Below are 25,232 nucleotides of genomic sequence, written 5' to 3' on the forward strand. Positions count from 1 at the left end.
CAGTGTTCCCTTAGTGCTAATGTGTCAGAGATGTTGGTGTACTATAACTGAAGTAATGTTGTTAAGTCCTTAAAGTCATATTCTTTTATTGTCATGACTGTATTTGAAGCTGTTTTTATGTCTGTATGATACCTGATTTATATGGAATATGGCTGAAGTAAACTAAAGTCTAAAATACTTAGTCAGTCATTTGTTTAATAGTAGTTTAACATTATATAATTCACATATAAAACTATGAATTGTGATTTTAAATGGTTCTACATGCATAGGCAAGTTTTTTCTTCTTTTGTTATCAAGAAGCAAAGACAAAGGGAAAAAAAACGAAACAGGGCAGGGTTTGGTGGTTGAATCATCCGTTCCTACCAATGCCAAAACCAAATCTACACCCTTGGTTTATAATGTCTGCAACTATCTGCAATCGCAGATCATACGATTAAAAAGGAATTGTGAGTAATAAGAAGAACTTCCTGCTTGTTTACATTACAGAGAGCGATCCAAACCTGAATGGTTCACTGCATTCTTAAAGCTGCAGAGTACAGAAAGTTCTTCATGAAGCTCTTCCTACTTTATTTTCTTATTTTCAATCAGGATGCATTTCTGAGATCATCTGCAGCTGCTAATTTTAATTATGCTCGTGTACATGGGAAATATGGTTTTCTTTTTGAATTCATATAAATAGTACATTTTGATGTTTCACACAGGATTTATGTTTAGTTTGAGATTTATATTTATCTCCACATTTTTTATACTCTAGATAGACATGAACACATTTTTATAAACTGATATGTTTGAGGTCTAGAACTAACATCACATCACTTTTTTAAATCCCGTGGACTCATGGACTATTTTTCTTCCCAGTTTATCTCATTTAGATATGTATTTGATTCTCTTTTAGAGCACCACAGGACAATCACAACAAAACATGCATGCGAAGATGGAACTTTTTTTTTTTAAGTGAGTGGATGGATTTGCAATGTTTAATATTTTTTTTTATTAGTAAATTGTGCAGTTTTAAATGTTACATCATCTTGAAGCCACCTGAAGGTGGCACAAAAGCGGCTCTTAGATATTTCACCACATGAGTTCTTTCAGGGTAATTCAAACAAATAAAATTAATCACAAGGTTCAAAAAATGAATAACTACTTTTTTTTTTTATCTCCCTGATGATCAACTTTATTCCTTCCAGTTTAAAAGCCTTCAGCATATCTGATGCCAGTTAAGCTAATGATAACAGAAATATTAGACCAGCCAAACTGAAGACAGATGGAGCTACACTGCAGTAAGAGTTCACCTGTGAGCTTAGCAAACAGTTTCAAGTTTAAAACATATCAGCATATTATCAAGTTCTGCTGTAAGATACAGTTCACATGTAATATTCATTTACATAATGAGCTCATCAGCCATGCTGACTATTTGGTCTGATAGTCACTATGAATTATGCGACAGCGTGATCGCTTTTATTTCATGAAGGAAGCTCCAGTTACTCCTCTGCTAAAGGAGGTAATAAAGGAAGCACTCAAGCTCATTTAAAGACTTCAAATAAATCATATTGCTGTAGTTTTTCTCAGCAGGAAATCTTAGTGAGAAAATCTGTTTAACTATGTTGAGTTTTTACCTCATGTGACCGGGGAATTTTCAGAGTAACAGGAACAACAGCAAATTATCTGATTCCACCTCACCCTAGCAAACAATGTTTTCACTGTAACTATAAACAGAGTGTTTAATGGGCAGGACACAGTTCCATTATTGACAAGTGTACATGGCTCAGAACAAACACCATTATGCAGCTGTATTATTATTTGTCGTTTAAAAAAATAATTTCAGGTGGACATTTGACTCCCACACTATGGTTAGCTCAGGACTTTCCTGTGAGTCAGTCAGAGATAAACGTGTCAGTTAGCACTTTGTGACGGTGTCTGCACAGCAGCTGTTTACATTACCTACACCTCTCTTCAAACCATAAACCCCACTGTGAGCACAAAGACCTCCCACTATCCCTGTATCAGATGCATCTCATTTCAAAGCAAACATATGTGCTCACATGTGTCCGCAGAATTCCCCTTCAGGGTCTCCATGACCCAAAAGGGCGAGCCCAAACAAAGGTCCCTGATGGGTGGTGTCAGGAAGAGAAGCTGGTGTAGAAATGACATTTTTAGCGACCCTTGGTGAATAAGGGAGTTGCAGTAATGTACCATGGGACATATATGGGCCCTGCAGTGGACTGTACAGTCCATTGAACATGTTTACTGAGTCGGGCTGCTTTTCTACACACAGTTGGTGAGAGGACTTGAAGCATCATCAGGACACTGTAGAAGCTGTAGAATCTGAGACATTTCAAATAGTCATCACTTCAGCAGGAGGCTGGTATTCATCTGGACCCTGAATCTGTCTTTTGTGTTTTCTGTAGATCAGAACAGCAAGAACACCAAAGACAAGAACAGTGGGAACGGCCGCAATGAGAAGACTGTTACCACTTCTTTGTCCCTTCTTGTCTCCATCCTCCTCGTCACCTCCCGGCTGCCCTGTAGGTTATAAACAGGTGTCAGACATTCGCACCAGCTGCTTTCTACAAAGTCTCATCAACAACATCTATAGAAACATCAACAACCAGGAAGCAGCTTCACCTCACCTGGAGGAACAACATTCAGGCTGATGATGATGACGGGGTCGTCATCCTGATTCGCTCTCTTTTTGCGGTTCATTTTTGTCTCGACACGACACTCGTAACTTCCACGGTCATCAAGCGTCACATCCTTCAGAATCAGAGACACGTCTCCATCCTTCATCTGTCTGTCCTGTAGCTCCACCCGGTTCTTAAACGATGGATGCTGGTTCTCTAGATCAAACCGCTCATCACGGTACAAAAGTAAATATCCTTTCCTAAGACCATTTTTGCTCCACTCCAGAAATGTAACGAGGTTGTTGTTGTTGGCTCTGCATGACAAAGTGACGTTCTGTCCAGATTCTGCTGTGATGTTTACGAGGTCTACAAGACAAAAGAGAAGACCAGTGTGTATTAAGCAGACAAACTGTGTTATTCTGCAATTAGAGATCATCACATGTAATATGTGATACAGGTATGGATACAACAATCTGTGAGGTCACAGGGTTAGGATTTCCCTAATTGTTAGAGTTAAAAAAGGAAAACCCCATTTGGGAAATCCCTTGCTGAGCTCAGAAGACAAACAGGTAGTCACAGGCAACTTTTTGAATAACCTGCTAAAGGTCTCTGTCAAGAAAACACACATCCTCTTCCTGTATCCTCTTTCAGTATTTAGAGATATGTTCCTTTACAGTAAATGTGTGTGTGTGTGTGTGTGTGTGTGTGTGCGTGTGTCGGTGTTTTTGTGTTTGTTAAGGTATGTGATACATTTGCTTCAAGATTTTATATTCATGAAACAAACAAATACGTGTGACTTAAAAATATAATTATTAGTCACTCTACCAATGAATGATCTCATATTATTCTGGAAAGTCTTAACTCAGTGAATTAAATCAGCTGCAGTTTCAAGTTTAAGTCACATACACATTAATCAGTCAATTACTGTCAACAACTGAAATGATACACACACACACACAGATAGCAACAGTACAGAAATGATTTACTATGTAATAGTACAGATACTTAACCTCTGAGTACAACCCTATAAATGATACACAAATGTAATGCTTTAGCCTCTTTCCTCTCTTTGCATGCAATAAGCTCTGTTGGTACAGCTACATGGAAATTCTACTTAAGTACAGTAAAAAATTATTTGAAGCTCACTTCTCGCCTCTGCACAGTCAGTAACACTCACCTGCAGCAGCAGTCAGGGAGGAGTGGAGAAACAACAAAGCCCAGCAGTGCGACAGCAGCCGTGCTCGCTCCATGCTCTCAAGCTGAATAGAGTTGAAGCTCAACATTTCTGGTTTCAGGTCAACAGGAGGGGAGGAACTCTTCCTCACTCAACACGTTTTACAGGAAAGGGAGGTTATAATCCTGAACAAACATTAAGGATGAAAAATAATCTCTTTCAAAACAGATCACTTTCTCATCTCTCAATGAAAAAACATATCTAGCAAAAGAAAAAAAAAGACATACTGATTAGAAAACATTTGCACACACATCTGGTTACACTGTCCTCCTTTAAAAAAATTCCATTTTTTATTAAAGACTTCATTTCACAACCAAAACTAAAATTAAGTGACCTGAGTTTTTTCTCTGGAAGATTCCAAGGAACTACAAAAATACAGAGCTCTCATATCTGTAGACCAAATAAAGTATCTTTTGCAATTTAAAAAGGCTGTTAATAGAGTTGTTTTATGTGAAACAACTCTATTTGTTTTTTTGTTTTTTTATTAATTCAGTACAAACAGTCCTTTATAATGCAGTCTCAGGAAACAGCAGATACTATTTTATCCAATAAGCTGATTTTTAGGGCTAATTTGCTGTTATGAAGTGGAGAAGAAGCGGTAAGGAGAAGCCATAATCTTGCAGAGCTTGTACTTCTTATATGAGGATCATGATAGTGGATGGAAATCAAAAAGATGAGTAGCTTAACAAGTTTATTTAATGACTAATACTAAAATAATAGTCACATTAAATAATAACTTATTTATTGAGGTGTTTTCAGTGACATAGAAGTGGCTTTATTTGTGGAAAACACCCTTGAAAAGACAGTACAGGTGTCAGAAAAGGTCACTGTGGTCAGACTGAGCAGGTGAGCTAAGAAGGGAATCAGGGAAAATAGTGACAGTCTCAGTGAAGATGGCCTTGAGGTTGTGATTTGCCAGCATTACATATTGCTCGTATTTTTTCCTCCCAGAACCCTCAACCATTATCAGAATAAGGTGCACCTACAGCCTTGTCTGTCTCTATTAACCAAGGCCTGTGGTCTCAAATACAAGCTAAATGTGTTTCACCTCACATTAACTTTAACTTAGGCGATACAACTTCATTTTCTTGAATTTCTTCCATGTGGCAGCTTTGTCATTATAACATTTAAACAAAGCTTCCTGATTGACTTGTTGTGCTGTGCTGGAACGAGCCATATTCAGGTTTTTGTTGTTTAATGAGCTAAAGCTAAACACACTGCAGACACAGCTAAAGAGTGTCAGAGAGCAATACAACCATGGAGGATGCTTCATGATGATGAAGAAGGAGGATGTATGTTACACACTGAAGGAAGCCGAGGCTCATCCAGGTGCATGTTGAGGTTTATTGCTCTGAAACACGGGAAAACAGCAGTTCTGTGTCACTGACAGCTTCCATTACAATGACTGGCCCGCATTACTTTTGCAAGGGATTATGTGTAATGACTTTAGTAATCAGCCCTTAGTAAACAGAGTAACTGACAATAAACACAATATAAGATATACCGGCTGGTTTACCAAAACATTTCTAGTAACTTTAACTGAATTTAATTTTTAAATCCTATTTCTGGTGGAACAATGTTGTTACAAAGTCTAATGTAGGAGACTAGCATCATTTATTTACCACACCCACGTTATGCATCACAGATAACTTGAATTAACTTTCGTATTCGGTCACATTAAACGGCTTATAAACAGGAATTGCACTCCAACACGTCACTTTAAATAAGTATCAACTTTACATAAATACAGGTCCTTCTCAAAAAATTAGCATATTGTGATAAAGTTCATTATTTCCTGTAATGTACTGATAAACATCAGACTTTATTATATTTTAGATTCATTACACACAACTGAAGTAGTTCAAGCCTTTCATTGTTTTAATATTGATGATTTTGGCATAAATAACTCATGAAAACCAAAAATTCCTGTCTCAAAAAATTAGCATATCATAAAAAGGTTCTCTAAACGAGCTATTAACCTAATCATCTGAATCAACAAATTAACTCTAAACACCTGCAAAAGATTCCTGAGGCTTTTAAAAACTCCCAGCCTGGTTCATTACTCAAAACCGCAATCATGGGTAAGACTGCCGACCTGACTGCTGTCCAGAAGGCCATCATTGACACCTTCAAGCAAGAGGGTAAGACACAGAAAGAAATTTCTGAACGAATAGGCTGTTCCCAAAGTGCTGTATCAAGGCACCTCAGTGGGAAGTCTGTGGGAAGGAAAAAGTGTGGCAGAAAACGCTGCACAACGAGAAGAGGTGACCGGACCCTGAGGAAGATTGTGGAGAAGAACCGATTCCAGACCTTGGGGGACCTGCAGAAGCAGTGGACTGAGTCTGGAGTAGAAACATCCAGAGCCACCGTGTACAGGCGTGTGCAGGAAATGGGCTACAGGTGCCGCATTCCCCAGGTCAAGCCACTTTTGAACCAGAAACAGTGGCAGAAGCGCCTGACCTGGGCTACAGAGAAGCAGCACTGGACTGTTGCTCAGTGGTCCAAAGTACTTTTTTCGGATGAAAGCAACTTTTGCATGTCATTCGGAAATCAAGGTGCCAGAGTCTGGAGGAAGACTGGGGAGAGGAAATGCCAAAATGCCTGAAGTCCAGTGTCAAGTACCCACAGTCAGTGATGGTCTGGGGTGCCATGTCAGCTGCCGGTGTTGGTCCACTGTGTTTTATCAAGGGCAGGGTCAATGCAGCTAGCTGTCAGGAGATTTTGGAGCACTTCATGCTTCCATCTGCTGAAAAGCTTTATGGAGATGAAGATTTCATTTTTCAGCACAACCTGGCACCTGCTCACAGTGCCAAAACCACTGGTAAATGGTTTACTGACCATGGTATTACTGTGCTCAATTGGCCTGCCAACTCTCCTGACCTGAACCCCATATAGAATCTGTGGGATATTGTGAAGAGAAAGTTGAGACACGCAAGACCCAACACTCTGGGTGAGCTTAAGGCTGCTATCGAAGCATCCTGGGCCTCCATAACACCTCAGCAGTGCCACAGGCTGATTGCCTCCATGCCACGCCGCACTGAAGCAGTCATTTCTGCAAAAGGATTCCCGACCAAGTATTGAGTGCATAACTGAACATAATTATTTGAAGGTTGACTTTTTTGTATTAAAACACTTTTCTTTTATTGGTCGGATGAAATATGCTAATTTTTTGAGACAGGAATTTTGGGTTTTCATGAGTTATGTATGCCAAAATCATCAATATTAAAACAATGAAAGGCTCGAACTACTTCACTTGTGTGTAATGAATCTAAAATATATGAAAGTCTAATGTTTATCAGTACATTACAGGAAATAATGAACTTTATCACAATATGCTAATTTTTTGAGAAGGACCTGTATATATAGTTCTCATATACTGATCTCACCTGAAACACAGCAAAACAGCAGTTCTGTGTTACTGACGGCTTCCATTACAATGACTGGCCTTCGTTACTTTTGTAAGGGATTACTTTTTACGTTGCCAGTCACTCATTTGTCTGAGCCGCCACTGCCACCTACTAGCGAAACCCAATATCACCCTAACACCACATCAGGTGGGAGCAAATTTCACTCTGTTCAAGGATGTAAACTATTGTAACAACAAAAGCAAAAGAAGGTGGCCAGGTTTTATTACACACTTAAAATATTCAGGGTGCCACATGTCAGCACATCCGTTTATTACAATTACGATGATGAGGATGTTCAACTACACGTAAACACGAGAGGTGTGGATGTTACTTTGTGACCAGATGCAACCTTTGTCCATATTTAATGTGATAGTAATCATCATTAAGGGCACACAGTAAGATGAGGGAAATTTAACAAGAAGTATAAAAAGATCTAACAGTAAAGCTGTAAATCATCATAATTTCTTAAAATTCTAATAATAAAAAAGCACAAAATAAAACTCAGCGTAAGACAGAGCAGTAAAAACACTGTTCAACAAACACGATAAATCAATAAATACCTCGTTGGCTGCATGCTGCAAAAAGGGAATCAGCCTCCGTTCTTCCTTTAACCGCTTAACCGTGTGCAGTTAAAGTCCACTTAACATGTCTTTCAATAAAAACCCTCCTTTCTGCGCTTACAGGTGTTTTTCTTCTTTCTACCCAAAGAGGAAACTAGCGCAACTTGTAAGAGAGCTTGACTTTCAAAATAAAAGCACCAAAACTTTGACTACATAAAAACAAACCTAAAGTAATGTACAGCTTAAACAATGTACAATCATGACATGGATCTTGACAAGATAAATAAATAATCCAAATTATATACAATGGCATCATGCCAACAGCTACACTCCCACCAAATCACACAAAAATCCTGAGATCATGACCTCAGCAATTACAGCCACACTCTTTATAAACCAAAGCAAATGTCTCCATCTACTGGTGGTGGCGTTAGAATAAAGTGCTTATTGTGCGCTTTACAAACTCGTAAACGTTACATGCTCGTTTTTAAAGTGCAGTGTTCTGGGATTGCACAATACTTTTTCAGATGCAGATATTTCTGTCTACAAAAACAGAAATTTGATCCATCCACATTGCACATATTTTTACTTCCAAATCGACGAGCTTGTATCCTGATCTTATTTAAACATATGTTTACAGCAACGGGACAAATGGGAAACGGTTCAAATATGTATTTTTTCTTCACATATTATTAAAAATTACATTAAGTTATAAGTATCACATCGTCTTCTATTATCCTGTTAAACGTCTTCTTAGTCCGACCTTTAGTAAAGTGCTCCAATTTAAAATCCATACTGCAAACCACCCACACACAAGAAAACAAATTGACAAGAAGAAAAGCTGAGACACCAAAAGAAACTTTCTGATGTTTGGAGGACACAGTGTGGCTTGACCTCGTTTCTATGAACAAATCCGGTTAACATTTGCCTGTCCGCTGTACATTTTTCTGTTGTTTTTTTCATCGATTTTAACAGGGGAAATGACGCCAAGGTTTCCACCAGGTTTGCTGGGGAGGAAGAGGGAGGGCTTAAATTGGTGCAACTGACAAAAATCAATAAAAGAAAAAAAAAAACCTTGAAGTTAGTGCGAAGGACAATGGAGGTAACGTGTTTGCGCTGTCTGCTCTGTGAGTAAAATCTCTGTTTATTCTGTTTGATTTTGATTGCTTAAAGTCTTCTTTGTTGCTAAGTGATAACAGATGACAGACACTTCCTCAGAAAAAAGGGAAGGGAAATTAAAAAAACGGGTTAACAGCGATATTACCTGGAAACTGTATAACTGATACTATATATATATATATATATATATACATATATATATATATATATATATATATATATATACAGTGTTGGGAAGGTTACTTTTAAAATGTATTCCATTACAGAATACTGAATACATGCCCCAAAATGTATTCTGTAACGTATTCCGTTACGTTACTCAATGAGAGTAACGTATTCTGAATACTTTGGATTACTTAATATATTATCATGCTGTTTACAACTACGTGAATGTACTATTGCTGTGATTTATTACTGTTACTGAAGGTCCGCGGCTCCGAACCGTAGTAAAGGGACCTCTGGCTAATACGTCGGGTTCGTGTCGGGCTGGTAGCTGAAAACTAGCTTTGCTTTGTTGTCTGGGTCAACTTTGCTTGCCAGAGACAGAGAGAGGCGTTGAAAGGCTTCTCCAACGGAACTTATTTTTTCCGGAGGAAAACACGAACACAGTGTACAGTTGAGTCTTAATAGCTTACTTACAAATGGGCTCGTCAGGCACTCTTCTTGGCTGCAGTGGTTATTATTATATTTACATGCTTCCAGCTCCCGTTTTTGCTCCGTGACAGCTCGGACTTTTCCTTTCTCTCCCTCCCTCGCTCACAGACACATAACGTGTATGGTAGTCCATTCTCGCTGCAGCACGGACTACACTGCCCATCAGGCTACATGCTTTAGAGCTATGCCTGTAGCATTCTGCCTTTTAGCTTAGCACAACAACAACAACAACAAAAAGGCGCTCTCTCACCCAGGAAACACGCAGAGAGAGAGCGCGTCACCCTGTAACCATGGCAACCGTAACGCTGCCGCCTGGTACAACATTACGTAGCTGTCAAACAAACCCAAACAGTCCTGACCCGCGACAATATGAAACAGGAAAGTACCGCCGTGTAATCCATTTATTTCAACAAAGTAACTGTATTCTGAATACCACCTTTTTAAACGGTAACTGTAACGGAATACAGTTACTCATATTTTGTATTCTAAATACGTAACGGCGGTACATGTATTCCGTTACTCCCCAACACTGTATATACATACATGTATAAGTGTGTGTGTGTCTGTGTGTGTGTGTCTGTGTGTGTGTGTGAAATAATTAGGCATTGAGTCATGAATAGTTTGCAATGTTTACATTGGTAACATCCAAAATCACAACAAACAAAAAGTAAAAATGATCATATGTTTTGCTTGAGGTGGTTGTTGTTGTATTTTGAAATAAAGCCAGAAATCAAATCCAAAGTTATGCTAATCTAATATTTCACATTACCTACCACAGAAGCTCTAATGGTGTAGAGATGAACTACAGTATCCACTGTCCTCTATTTTGCACAGCATTAGAGACAAAATCAGCAGTGAAGCATACAGTACGACCCGGGTTTGTCATATTTTTCTTCAGGGTTATTGTGTTAAACTTATAACTATCTCTTTTCAGCTGTGATCTCACTGCTGAGCTGTACAACACACCAAGGTCAGTAACCTTCTTTTGTGTCTGCTTACATCTGTTAAATGCTCAGAATGAAGTTTTGTTATCAACACAAAAGTCATGTTTTTCTCTTCTCAGGAACTCAGTAACTGGTTAGATACTGCACACCACAGAATCAAATAACCTGCTCTTAATCTGTTGATATATAGTTACAGTCACACAAAGTTTGATGTATTTAGATTTAGTTGTTTTATGAAATGATATAATATATCATGTATTTTTTACAACAATAAAAATCTCAACATTATTTCATTTTAACCCTCACAGCTCGTCTGACTGTGAGTCCCAGCAGCTCTCAGTTCTTTGAAAGAGACTTTGTGTCTCTGAGCTGTGAGGAGGACGACAGCTCTGCTGGATGGACTCTGAGGAGAAACACAAGCAAACGACAGAGGACTCAGTGTGGAGATGGGTGGGGAAGAGGGACTGGTTCTTCATGTAACATCAGCAAACTATATGAATCAGACAGTGGGGTTTACTGGTGTGAGTCCAGAGAGGGTCCCATCAGTAACATGGTTAAGCTGACAGTCACTGGTAAGCTGAGTGTGTGGAGTTAGTGTTGATGAAGCTGTGTGTAAATGGATGAAATGCTGTAGTTTGTCTCTGTGTTGAGGTGGATCAGTGATCCTGCAGAGTCCTGTCCTCCCTGTGATGGAGGGAGATGACGTCACTCTGCTCTGTAAAACAAAGACCACTCCCTCCAACCTCCCAGCTGCTTTCTATAAAGATGGCTCCCTCATCAGGAAGCAGCCTACAGGTCACATGACCATCCAGCATGTTTCCAGGTCTGATGAAGGCCTCTACAAGTGTGACATCAGCGGTCATGGAGAGTCTCCATCCAGCTGGATCACTGTCACAGGTGACACACTCACCTGTCTGTGTTTCTGCAGGTTTCAACATTCACAATGTGACGACAACTTAATGACTGTGTTTGCTTTATTTTAGACAAACACACCACCACACCTCCACCTACATCCACACCGACACAAGTCTCGATTATTACCTCTCCTCCTGATTCATTCTTGCTTCTCCCTGTGTTGTTGCCTGTTGGATCAGTGTGTCTTGTGGTTCTGCTGGTGTTAGTGGTTCTGTTGGTGAGACAACGTGTTTGTAGGAAGTCTGCAGGTGAGACTCAGAAATATAACGTAGAGAGTTATGTAAACTATTTGTTACATGTTATCTACTAACAAGTATTCGTTAAGATTACTGTGCTAAATTAATTTGGTGTTCGTGTTGGTTTGTTTCAGTTGATTTGGAAAATGTTGAAGACAGCCTCATATACAGTGATCTCAAAGAATTACATCACCAACAACAGTCAGTTAAACTCAACACAGGTAGCGTTTTATGTACTTTGTGTGTGTGTGTATACAGTATATACTTGTATGCGACTTTAAAATTTTATTCAAAAGGTAAGAATTTTGTTTATTATAAAAGGTCTTAATGCAAGCAAACACGTTTGATAACAATCTTTTTCTTAGGAAAAAGGAGTTCTTCAGTTTCACAAACAACATTTACAGAATTTGCTTTCTAGTATTTTCATCTAAGCCTTGCTTATATCCATAATGGTTAAATCTTCAGCTGGACTGAGACTATAGATTGTGTTTAAAAGAGAGCAATGTGTAATGTCACACAACATTCTCTTCCATATACATCTTAAGGCATTTTCAAGTGTCATTGTTTTAGCCTTTGTTGTCTCGTTTGTTTGGAGTCAGAAGTAACTATATTTAGAAGAGAATGTTTTGCTAATTTAACAGCTAATGCTATCTAGTTTGGTTATTACGCTGCTAATACCTGCTAATTAGCCATAACCCATTTTATTTGTCAGATAATTGGATTAAAAATGCTCCAACAACATAAACAAGCGCCAGTTCAGTTATTTCAATTGGCTAAACGAAGGCAAGCAGACAGCTAGCAGTTGCCCCTCAGTCAAGCAGACCACACCCCTAATAGTACACACTTTGATCCTTAGTACAATTTTAAAAAGGAGAGCGAGTTATTGGTACCTTCTGGGAAAGTAATGCAGAAAAAAGGCTCAGGTTCCAGTAGAATCTGCGTTTGGTTCTGACGGAGATTTCTTCCTGTTAAATGCAATTTTTTCCTTCCAACTGTTGTAAAGTGCTTGCTCATAGCTCATAAGCTTTTATGCTTTGCATCTTACATTAACATGCACCTTAAACTATTCACTTAAATCAGTTCAATTCTAAAAATTATCACACTATAGTTTTTTTGTGTTTGTAGATGACAATTGGTGAATTTTGTTCTCTTAATGCTGCTCTGTGTCTTTATTAGCTCAAAGTTGGTTTTTTAGTAGGCAAGCAAGCAATTTATTTATATAGAACTTTCAGAACAACTCCCAGCTGAAAACAAAGAGCTCTACACTTGGCATGCAGGTAAAAAAAAAAAGAAAAATACAAATAAAAATAAAAAATAAAATGATAATTGGAATGATATTTAAAATAATAAAATTAGCATATTAGATTAAAACAATAAAACCAGGGTCATACTGTGTCTAATGTGTTAACAGAGGTTAACAGCCTGCAGTCAGTCAGTTTGATGTTTCTGCTCAGGTTTTACTGCAGGGCTGTTAAGAAAAGAGGAAAAATGTAGATGAACAGTTTGTACAAACAGTAAATCAAATCTCCTCATAGTACTTGTCACCTATATCCTAATTCTGGGTTTTAGTTTTATGTGTTAATCATTTTATAGTTTACGTGATATACTGACCTTTTGACCAGATAACACATTTCCCTGTAGTTTTAACATGTGAATAGAGTAACCACAGTCCGTCAGTTCACATATAACCTTCTGTATCAGTTCTGTTTTTGTTTTTCACAGCAGTACCAATAGAAGAAATAAAACTGTGGAGGGTCTCAGTGTTTCACATGACTGTCATGTGATAAAGAGAGTTTTTACAGGGCTCTATGCAATCCTATGCAAAACAAACTATAACCTTCCGAGGCAGACATTTGGGTAGTTTGCTAAGTTGCGTCTGAGCATAGCACAGACTTCAGAAAAATGTCTTTTTTTTTTTTACATAGGACAGGAACACATTGGAGATGACTGGCCAGAATGTGCACATCAACACTTCATACCAGCTTTAGACATGGCAGTGGAATAGTCCTCTTTGTTCCAACGTATTCTAGAGTGAAATGTGAGGCCGTTTGTTCAACAGCTAAGGATAAGAAAAAAGACTTTGGGTCTTTTTTCTTATCTCTCAAGTTTTTATGTAGTTCATTGGGTTGATATGTGTTGTAAATACTAGGATGCTGTTCTGTTATCTGTGGTGGGTCCTGTTTGCACTTTGCTCACGCGTTGCAGTATAGTTGGAGCTCCAGAAACCTGCAAAGCTGCTTAGCAGTGTTCACACTGATGTGTTTGATAAAGCTGTTAATGGAGATAAAGAGATTAAATGACTCATCTGCAGCTCACAGTTGAATTCAACACTAACAGGAAGGTAAACTAGTTTAAATGTTGTCTGTTGTTATGTGCGTTATCTCTGCGGTAGTGTCACTTCCTGTTATAACACACAACAATTTACTAAAAAAATAGATAACTTCTTATTTCATTGTATAATCTTCACATATTTCATCCAAAGCACACGCTCTGTTTATTAACTCGCTAATTTATATTTAAAGTTTTCACTCATTGTGTCTTTATGGTTTAATAGCTTAGCTTAGCTATTAGCTGACTCGCTAGCAGCATGGCCTCTTCACCTGTCCCTCCTCCACTTTCCTGCTCAATGTGTCAGATGTTTAGTTACTTAGTACCCGTTTTTCCCCACTTGGCGACACACCCGCCGAGGGTCAAACTCTGGTAATTCTGTTCTGAGACATGTGAAGCTAGAGACACCGGCAACCGTAATCAATTGTCTTCCAGGGGCCAGAGCAGGCGACATTGAGGGAAATTTAAAACTGCTGGCTAAGGGTAAACGTAAGTTCAGTAAGATCATAATTCACATCGGCATTAATGACACCCGGTTACGTCAGTTGGAGGTCACTAAAATCAATATTGAATCGGTGTGCAACTTTGCCAAAACAATGTCGGACTCTGTAGTTTTCTCTGGTCCCCTCCCCAATCAGACCAGGAGTGACATGTTTAGCCGCATGTTCTCCTTAAATTGCTGGCTGTCTGAGTGGTGTCCCAGAAACGATGTGGGCTTCATAGATAATTGGCAAACCTTCTGGAGGAAACCTGGTCTTGTTAGGAGAGACGGCATCCATCCCACTTTGGATGGAGCAGCTCTCATTTCTAGAAATATGGACAAATTTATTAAATCCCCCAAAATATGACTATCCAGAGTTGGGACCAGATGTGTGTCAGCTCCCAAACAGACAAAAAACAAACTAAAAATTTATCCATGAAGCCAGGTAACACAAACCAATTAGTTAAACTGCAGGAATAAAGACATAAAAACCTGGATGAACTCTAATTCTCTGCTTCTAAATTCAGATAAAACTGATGTTATTGTACTTGGCCCTGAAAATCTTGGAAATATGGTATCTATCTAAATGGACTGTCTCAGAGTGACCCTGAAAAACTAGCTTCTGCATTTATTACTTCTCAGTTGGAATACTTTACCTTAAATCAGCAACCACTGGATGATCAATATTTATACAGAACTTTAATGGCTCTGTATTAGTTACACAACTTGCCAGTAAAGCTCTACGTGAGAATCAGTGAAATTCTAATTCTGTGTTGCAAAGTATCCTCTATAATATGTTCAGGTGAAACAACAGGAGTAGGAAGTAACTGCTGCAGTTGAGAGCATTAAAGTTTAAAACATACCAAACCAGTAGTGTACCGTAAAAGGTGAGTTCTCATCACACTGTTGACACTGTGTAGATGGTGTGACAAAGTGTGGGTGTCTTTGTGGTACTTTGGATTTCAACTGGACTTAATGCCAAAAGTCGAAATGTCACTGGGGTGTTTTGGGTGAAACAGGAAATCCAGCCACAGAGGTTCTGAAACCCCCAACGGTCTCTAAGAACTATTTTTATAATGCTATATAGGAAATCATAACTCTTTCTTTAACATGCACCCTGCATACTGACAATATTTTTTATAAGCTTTACTATTTGCACTGATGACCTGTGTGTGTTTTGTTGTGCAGGGAGTGATTCAGCTGTAGTCTACACAGCAGTGAGAACTGAAGACATCAGTTATGAACAAACAGAAATCCGATCAAACAAACCTGGAGGTAAACATGCTCTTTGTTCAGTACAAAGAAAACAAGGCTACTTCCTGAAAAGTTGAACTTTTCCCTTAGTAAAAATATAAAGTGTATAAGCAGCATGAGCCAGGAAAGCATGAAGAAGCAAAGCCCTCTTGTTCAAACTAAACTAAACTAAAAGTCGATAGATTTTGCTAGCAGTGAAAAATGTACTTAGATCTGTTACTGGATTAAAAGTATCAATAACAATTTTTGGCATCCTCCATCATCGGTAAAAGTTAAGGGAAATCAACAGAATTATCAAGATGAAAGTTATGATGGTTCCCACAGATATCTGATCCTGTTCATGCTCGCCATTATCACCGTCTAAAACAGCAACACAGACCAGAAGTGATGTCACAGCTGTTGGTGCACCACCAGCTTTGATGTTGTTTTGGCTTCTCTGTGACCTCTCGAATCTTTTTTTTAGCTTGTTGCGTTTGACAGCGTGGTGCACCTGGGTTGAAGACACGAGTACAGTATTATGTCAGTGTTTTCAATCATATCAGTGGAGAGATTATACTGAGGACAAGATTGAAATGATGAGACATTCTGGAGAAAAATTTTAAAAAGTTTCCACGATTTCACTTGACTTCTTTAACTCCTATTCAGGCCTTTATTTTATTGTGTTAATTTATTTTTTCCAATTGGCAATATGTTGTTTAGGAGAAGACTGCAGTGAGTCTAGCAATTCGTTGAGCTGTGGTGTCACACTTGCTGCATGACATAACCAATTCATCACATTGGTTGTGATAAGGATTTATGAGTCCTACATTAACCTTCAGTGTGAGCACAGGAAGTGGTGTGAAGAGCTGAGACTGCCATGAGGGAGGCCACTGCCTTCCTGTTTGTTGGAGCTTCTTTTTGATCCACTGCTGAAGAACTTTTTAAGCGGCTCAGTTAAAAGTCTTTTCAGATTCTTTACTTTAATATCTTTTGATTTTGACTCCACAAAGAAAATAAGAGACAAGAACATGTTATGTTTTAGAAACAACCCTTTCGGTTTTAGTGTATGAGTGCAGCTCAGCGATGTGTCACACAGTAACCGCTGACACTCTCTCCTTTGACATAAGCTACTGCACCAGCAACTTCCTGCTGGGTTTCTTTCGCATCAAAGCCTTATTTGCGACAGCCTGGCTGCAACACTTTTAGCTAAAGTGGTTTTGGATTCATTAGTGCAGTCAAGTTTCAGAATTACAAGAGTTTTGAACCCACTGAGAAATGCTTGCTTAATGGAAATGTTTTTTGGATATGTTCATATGTTATTTTCACTGTGATTGATTTGATACAATTCTGTCAATTTGCTTCATATAAATATAACAGACGGGCTTAGTTTTATACTTTTCTCATGTTGTTTGAACTGTGTGTATTTTGTGTTTTCAGACTTTGTACAAGAGCCAGATGTTTACTCCTTACTGACGTAATCCACCAGTCCAACCACTGGAACCAGCTGCTGGTCTCAAACGTTTTAAAAATCATTATATTGTATGTTCAAAAGCATGTTGTCCTCAACCTGCTCTTAACTGTCTTATGATGGCCATATTGGCAATATCTCTTCCATAATATAGAAATGATACTATGTATTTTATAAATAATGCATAATGCACTGTCTTTAATATTTTTACTGTTTCCTGTTATATTTTATTTCCAAGTGTAAGACTCTGTCGTTGCCTGCTTTCTCGCAGGAACAATAAAGTTTGTTCTCACTTCTTGTTCTTCTCGTGTGGTTCTTTGGGTTTCAGAAAGAGCGCTGGGGGCTGGGGACAAATGTGAAATGTGGCTAACCGACTGCTGAGCAAACACAAATGAACCCACAGCCGCAGACTAGAAGCAGCAGGAACATCACTCAGGGGCTTAAAACTTCGCAGGAAAGCTTCAGATAATTTATTTCAGACGCTGCTTGAACGAATGATGTTCCTCCATCAGGTCATGGTTTTACCTCCATGGTTCAGGCTGTGTTGATGTCCTCATAATGAAATGAGGACATGTTTGACATTTGTCCTCATTCAGTCAGAGAGGAGTTGGAGACATTTAACATCTCATTATTTTCACAAAGTTATTGAGTTAAATTGTAAGTGGGATGTCTTATCTCAGTGTCATCTGCATATTAGTAAACAATTCCAATTGTAATAGAAACACTCTGTATGGACTTGATCAGGTAAACTAAAGCTCCAATAACGAGCTCAGCCTCTTCCTCATCAACAAGATTCACATCATGGGTTTATACACTACTTCATGACGTTTCAGGGTATATGTGGAAACAAAAAAATTAACGACTAGAAATGACTTTACAATATTTTACCCAAACATTAATTTGCTGTTTCATGCAGACAAATGTAGACAATCTCAGGCTTTTCACAGATTTTATTCTAAGCTTATTTGAGTCATTAGTTTGGATCCACATGGTTCCTCAGTTCTGTCAGTAGTTCTAAATTTGAACTCCTTTTTGGTTCAGTCAAAAATAATTTCTACTAAAGTCGATTCTGCCAAACAAATGCTCACACAAGTTGTGTTTCGGGGGTTTTTAAGTGATGAATTTTCCCCAGTTTTCCCACAGTTTGATAAAATCTTCCTGTTCTGTTTTCCACCTAAACCTTTCTGTCTATAAACAGGAACGAGCTGATTTTGTGTAAAAAACTTTGAAAGAAATCTTCATCATAATCTTTTACGTCCCTTCAGTTAAAAGGAACAGATATGGTTCAGTTTACAGTAAGGTGTATACACTAAGCTCTCACACATAATCTAAGAAATCAGAAGACAGAAAGATGTGGATTGTTTCTCCTAAATTATCTGATATGATGATGAATCACCAACCATAATCTTCTTACCGTGCTTTGATAGAAACACAGTCTGGTGCTGCCATCTACTGACTCAGAAGTGCTCAAACAGCTGCTCTGTTTGTGCTGTACAGCAGATAATGCTTGTTATAAATTCATGAATTAATTAAAATACTTTAAATTAAATAAAACCATGTACTTAAAAGAAGAACATTAAAAGCAACGTTTTACTCATTTAAATGTGATCAAACACTGCTCTGTAAATGGCTTCATCTACTCAGACATGCACACAGAAATGTTTTATCTGGTCCCTCATATCTCAGGACATTCAGTAGTAAAACAGATTTGTATATACTGTATATATTCATATCATTGATTTCTTAAAAGAAATAAAGTTATTCCTTTGTTTTTGACATGCACAGATATTGCCCAGGCCTCAGCAGATCAGAGTGATTTTGTGGAACTTAAAGGTCCTGTTGAAACCCTCCACTCTGTTGCTACACTGTCTCACTTGGTTTCCTTGGAGGTTTTATCATATTAAGTGCTGTTGCAACCCAAGTACCCTCATATTGACTTACAAAGCACATTCTAAAAAAAGACCACACTTTTTCTGTATGCATTTTGTGATCTGGCAGAAACTTCACACTGTGTGACCTTGCGTTGATCTCAACAGTGTGGACAATGAATGACTCGAGGAATTAAAGACAAGTGGGAAGTGTTGTGGGTCTGTATCTGTCAGACAGTTGGCATTCATTCAGAGTGTTGCTTGAAGCTGGAGTATCGTGTTTCACCCTGATTCATTTCCATCTCTTAGAATGACCATAACCCACATGCTGGACTTAGTGTTTTACTCAATATGACCACAAACCTGCCAATAAAGTCACCCAGATAGTGTTCAGGTCACTGATGCTACCAAAACCTTCTATAGAACTGCAAGTCTGACCATAGTAGCAAGTATATGATGATTCTTCAGGTCTCATCCACCAGTCAGACCAGAGTACATTCACTTGTTAATGTTGGACTGTGTTATTGCCTTTACTTTATTCATGAGCCCAGACACATATTATACATCACTTAATTTTAATGATTAATTGTCAGAATTGCAGTGGCATTGTACACAGAAACATAACTAAATCTAGTTGGACCAACAGTGACTTACTTAACAGTATAGTTATGGATGTGAAATTATGTGAGTTTACAACATGAGATGGCAACATAAGATTTTAAAACTTATGCCATAGTTGTATCTACTAGGAGGCTGATGGGTATAACTGGCTGCTGCCATTATTTTGCTCCCATTCTTCAAAACCTAACAAATATTCTTTAGAGCAGCCCTTAAACACCTGCCTCCTTCTTATAAAATACACTGCTGCTCGTCATCTCCGCTCACAGACTCAGAGTCTCTTAGTTGTTCCCCGTACACGACTGAAGACAAAAGGGGACAGAGCCTTTCAGTCTGTTGCACCAAGGCTGTGGAACAGTTTACCACTACAGTTACGTTTGCTTGACTCTGTGGATTCTTTTAAAAAACAGTTAAAAACTTTTCTGTTCAAACAAGCCTTTTGTTGATCTACATATTTTATATTTTTTACACTATTTACATTTGATCTTTTACGTTGTGTATAATGTCTATTGATTTTATTGTCTATTTTAATATTTGTGTACAGCGCTTTGAGACTGTCTGTCTGTGAAAAGCGCTTAATAAATAAAGTTTACTTACTTACTTACCTACTCTTAACTTGTCTTCATTATTTTTCTACTAATCTTTGAGAAAAAGCCTCCTAGTGAAAACAGTGTGTCTAATGTATAGACATGAGTCAGGCCCAGAGATTTAAGAGACTCAAGTTCATTTAGAATATCAAAGGAGGGGTGGCTGATTAGCTGGCGGCACATCAGAGGATCTCTAGAGCGGATAACAGGCACTGATTCCCTTAAATGGATCATAAAAGGCAAAAAATGCACCAGTGGAACCATGAAGAAAACTAGACTCTCTTCCACTTTTACATTTCCACCTATATCTCTGGCTCTGTCCACTTTCTTTATGGCCTCTGTAATGTTTTCCTTGAATGACACCAACACTGTGCATCTAGCCATGAAGTGTTTGTCTAGTCTTGTGAGTGAAGCACTGCTGTTGTTTTTGGTGTGCTGTGTTAAGAACCTGTGAGTGACTTCGAGTTGGTCAAAGTGAAGCTGAACGGACTTGAGTGCATTTTGCAAATCTTCTAGAGCTCGATTGATACAGTCTGGACTCTGACGTCTGTCTTGCTGCTTCAAAGATGTAAAAGCACGGTTGTAATATGCAATAGCTCCCCAACAGTGATCCTTCTGAATGGCTTTAGTGTACATGTTGATGCTCTCTGCAAACTTCCCCTTTTCACACAGGTCATTACCAAAGCTAATGTAGTGGTAGAGGTTTGATGAGGGTGATTCTCTCTGTCTGAGTTTCTGCCTTGCTGTGTCCAGATCAGTTTTCAGTCGACTTTTCAACTCTTCAGTAGAGTCTTTTGCACTGAAGCTTGTGAGTAGCCACAGACCCCAAAACTCATTCAGAGCAGACAGATCTGAAGCTTCTGGTTTGTTGTTGGTGCTTGTGTACAGATAATCCAGTACATCCAAATAATCATTGAAGAGCTCTTCCTTCTTCTTCATGTCTGGGATCTGAGACTCCAAGTAGTTTGATAGTTCATCAGCCACTGAGCTGTCTCTGACCTGTTTAATTATCTTTATGTCTTGCTGTGATGCTCCAGACAAAATATCCTTCAGTGCTGAAGACATTTCTGCAGATCCTTTATTACTGTTGATTTGTTTATACAACCTTAATTGCATCACAAACCTATATTGTTTAAGTGGCCTGACATCGGTTAGACTTCTCAATAAAGAATAAAGTTTCCTTGTTGAAAGCAGTAATTGAAGGGATTCTGCCAGATGACTCAAACAGACAATGAGCTGAGCAGATCCTGGAGATCCTTGTCTGGCAGTGCGGCCGAATGCCTGCGCCTCAACACGAGCATTCTTGGGCAGGAAGGTCTGCACAACAAACAAACCTCCAGCTTCCTTTACTGTGTCAGAAACCTGAAGGTCTGTTCCACGGCCTGCGAGGTTTGTCGCTATGATGACTTCTCCTGCTTCAAGCTCCTTAGAAATGACCACACTGTTGTCCATGTTGTTGTTTATATAAAGAGTTTTATTTGTGACTCTGTCTCCTAGAATGCGATGGATCATCTTTGCTCGTTTGATAGTCTCACAGATGATGAGCACAGCTCTTGGATCCCTGTATGAGGTAGGGCTGGTTTGTGCAATGACAACATCAACCAGTTTTTCAATCCATTCTTTTTCATCCTCCACAACAACACCTTCAACCTCAAACAGCTTTCTACGTTTGAATGAAGGTATCTGACAGGTTTTGATACCGTCATAAATTTTTTGCAAAGTCTCAGTCTCCTTTTTTTGACCGAGAGTTCCAGACATCCCATAGATCTGGTTTTTATACTTTTGAAGCAATCCCACATTAGACATGTAGTTTGTGATGACTGTCATGTCACTCATCTTTGACTCATGTTTCATTTCAATAAACTGTTGCAGTCCATCAGTCCACTTCATGTAGTTTTCAACAACCCCAGTGCAGCTGTAGTCCACAGGCACGATTCCATGTTTCTCCATCACATATTCATGGTCTTCTGTCATGAGTTGAGCTTTAAATGCATTTTCAATCCAGACTTTTAGTTTAGATTTGACCAGCTCTGAAAAGAAGCCTGGGATGTAGCAGCTGCTTTTAGCTTGGTTCAGTTCACATGGTGTAAAATGAATTGATCTCTTTACTTCCTCTTCTACAGCTCTCACCACACTGTTGTGATCAGAGTACATGTACTGACAGAAGCCACCATCAAGTAAAAGCAGTGACACTCTTCTTCTTTCCTCATGTTCACTCTGCAGCTCTTTGCAAAGTTCCTGTATTTCACCATTGTTAGTTATATGGTGGAGAGAAAACTGGGAAGATGGAAATTTCCTTTCCACTGCTTTGAAGAACTCAGCCAGCTGGTCAGCAGTCGCACTTTTAGTCATTTCGTTTAAGAGACTCGGGTTCTTTCTCAGGTCCTTGACTGATCCTTTTGACAGTATACCTGTGTCCTCTGCTATCTGACGAATGATGGACTCATCACCATCTTTGCTCATCATGTTTTCCAGCACTTGATAAAAAGGATATTTTGGCCCTACTGTTGAATATGTGCCAGTTTTCTTGTACTGATTAACAGTGGCCCATATACATGCCAAGAGTGGGTTGAGATGCTGTAAAGCAGGCATGTTACTGCTTAAATAGACAACATGATGACCCTTGTCTAGCATCAGGGAATCCACTTCATCCACTACTGCGCACTGGAATTTCCTCTGCCCTAATATGTCCATCCTGTGGAAGTGGTGCCGAAGCCAGTCACCAGCAAAGTCTTCTGCAGTGCCGTAAACAACTTGACACTCGTAGCATTTTTTTAATTCTCCATCAGGCCTGTTGCAGTTATAATCTGCAGTGATATTCAACTCTTTATAAAATCCTTTCCATTCTTTACAATCTCTCTCTGCAAGAACTGATGAACTTGACATGATGTCGACTTTTTCTCCTCTCAGAGCTCGAAAAGCTGCAAACATGGCAATGATGCAGGACTTCCCCTCTCCTGTGCCAACCTGAATCAATCGCCCTGTTTCTGAAAGAGCCATCAGACACCAGCTCACCATCTGTGTCAGTCGTGGCCGAAATGGCTTTTTGATATTTTTTGTTTTTGTTTTTTCCACTGCCAAACAGAGAATCTTTAAGATGGTTTTCAGTTCACTCTTCTGTGAGCCGTCCTCAGGAATATCACGCCCTTCATTAACTGTTGATACAATATCTCTGACATCATCTAAAAGGTTTTCATCAACCTGGTTCAACTTTTCTTGGCGAATTTCATCAAGTATTTCCTCCAGAGACTTCAGTCTGTCACTGGCTAAATATTCCTTCAAGGTTTCATCTGTTACAGTTTTGTCTTGGACTAGTTCCAGAAGTGTTTTTCCATCTTCATGTTTCCAGTCTGAAGTAATAAAGTGAATCTCTATGTAGTGCAACATTTTGATCATCCATGTGAGGAGATGTGATTTGTCATTTGTTGATGACTCAAATCTCTTCAAAAGAGCATCAAATAAGTCAGCGACCTCCTTTGGGCTCCATTGGATATTTGTAACCAGTGCTTTCAGATTCTTGAGGAGAGTTTCTTCATCATCATCCATTTTCTTAATCAGATAAGAAAAATCTGTTCAAAAACACATTTAAAAATATGTTGAGATTTTTACTCTGAAAATACAAAATGCAATTTGTACAAACTTCCAGGCAGGCTGTATTTTTTTGCGCTATTGTATTATTACAATGACAATCATAATCTAACACACGTAACAACATTTCTCTCAATATATTTGCTTAGTAAGCAAAAGGTTGCTGGTTTTATTAATGATGGATGCCCAAATCTCCTTTCAGTGTGAAAACTCAAACCAAATCAAACATGTACAGACACTATGCTCTGGCGACTCTTTGTGACAACGGAGCAGCTGAAAATGGTTTATTCTATTCATATTTCATGCAGTGTATTTTTTTAAATCCATTACTGACCTGTTGACATGATGAGAAAGATTGCAGATGATGTGCGTTTGTGAAGAATTCTCTGGTGATCTGCTTGCTCTTTCCGTATTTGACTTTTATTTCACCCCTTGGATTCCTCTTTCACAAACCCTGCCCTTGCCCCATCACAAGGGAATTCCCTGCCAAGCCTTCCCCTATGATTTGCATTTACTGTAATTTAAGATACTTACTTTGAATAAGTTATACAGTGCACATCTGCAGAGCAAAGCGGTGATTGTTCCAACAAGGAATAATTTGATTAACAGTTTTATAATCGTTTTAATCAGTTGTCGAGTCAGCCTTAAACTTTCCGCTTCCCCTTTACCGGATTCACTACTCAGCAGTGCCGGACCTGAAAGTTAAAAGCAAAATTTGTGGGTGTGTCCTGTTTGGCTAAAGTCATGGCATGTCTTGGCAAACTTCTTTGTCAAGGAAAGAATTTGATAGGCATCATTGGTTTTAATTTAGTTTTTGTTTCATTTCTTAGAGAGTCAAACCGTTTCTTGGTAAGAAAGTGAAGAAATTATTATGAATGATTTACAGAATCTAATAGTCTGTTAGAAAAATCCACTTACAAGTCATCTGGATTATTTTTAGGAAGATTTTATATATATTTATATGTAGAAAGAGGCCTTTCTGTCAAAGTCAGTAAAAAGTAAATGATAGACACCTGCAAATAAAAAAAAAAGAGTAAAAACTTTGTAGCTCCTTTTTCATGGTGCTGATGAAGAGCATTGACTGGTTTGTCCAGAATGATGCAGATTAGTGATATCAGTGCAAAAGAACCACAATAAATATAGGAAGAGTAAGAATAAAATATATAGACACTTTGAGACTGAGGAGCAAATATACACTTTAAGGGCAAAAGGGTTAATAACAACCTAACATTTACTTGCTTGCTCTCCCTGCAGCATCTGAAGTCAATCTATGTTGCTCCTTTAATGTTGATGCACAGCAGGTAAGTCTGGGAATACAAATCAGTCCTGGAGTTTGATTACCATTACTGAAGCAGGTTTTGTCTATCTGAT

General features: G+C 38.6%; 1 protein-coding gene and 1 long non-coding RNA gene across 7 annotated transcripts; one reads left to right on the forward strand and one right to left on the reverse strand.

Annotated features, from left to right (window-relative positions):
* Positions 1-972: 972 nt before the first annotated feature.
* LOC116321082 lies at positions 973-9,597 on the reverse strand. Of its 5 annotated transcripts, none has more exons than XM_039608011.1 (5): positions 7,823-7,942; positions 5,161-5,206; positions 3,799-3,980; positions 2,631-2,987; positions 973-2,523 (listed from the first exon to the last, which is right to left on the reverse strand). In XM_039608011.1, exons 3-5 carry the CDS (start codon positions 3,902-3,904, stop codon positions 2,336-2,338), a joined length of 651 nt encoding a protein of 216 aa, XP_039463945.1. In that variant the 5' UTR covers positions 3,905-3,980; positions 5,161-5,206; positions 7,823-7,942; the 3' UTR covers positions 973-2,335. The 5 variants fall into 5 exon arrangements, with proteins under 5 accessions (XP_039463945.1, XP_039463943.1, XP_039463946.1 ...); XM_039608009.1 differs by having other exon boundaries at positions 5,112-5,206; XM_039608012.1 differs by lacking the exons at positions 5,161-5,206; positions 7,823-7,942 and adding an exon at positions 9,581-9,597.
* A 1,783-nt stretch (positions 9,598-11,380) lies between these two features.
* Positions 11,381-17,498, forward strand: LOC116321084. 2 transcript variants are annotated; one of them, XR_004199501.2, is made up of 5 exons: positions 11,381-11,436; positions 11,523-11,702; positions 11,825-11,911; positions 15,688-15,774; positions 17,170-17,498. It is a non-coding gene; the product is annotated as an uncharacterized LOC116321084 (long non-coding RNA). The 2 variants fall into 2 exon arrangements; XR_005611118.1 differs by having other exon boundaries at positions 11,386-11,436; positions 11,634-11,702.
* Positions 17,499-25,232: the final 7,734 nt, after the last annotated feature.

Source organism: Oreochromis aureus, linkage group 3 (assembly GCF_013358895.1).
Source record: "Oreochromis aureus strain Israel breed Guangdong linkage group 3, ZZ_aureus, whole genome shotgun sequence".
NCBI lineage: Eukaryota > Metazoa > Chordata > Actinopteri > Cichliformes > Cichlidae > Oreochromis > Oreochromis aureus.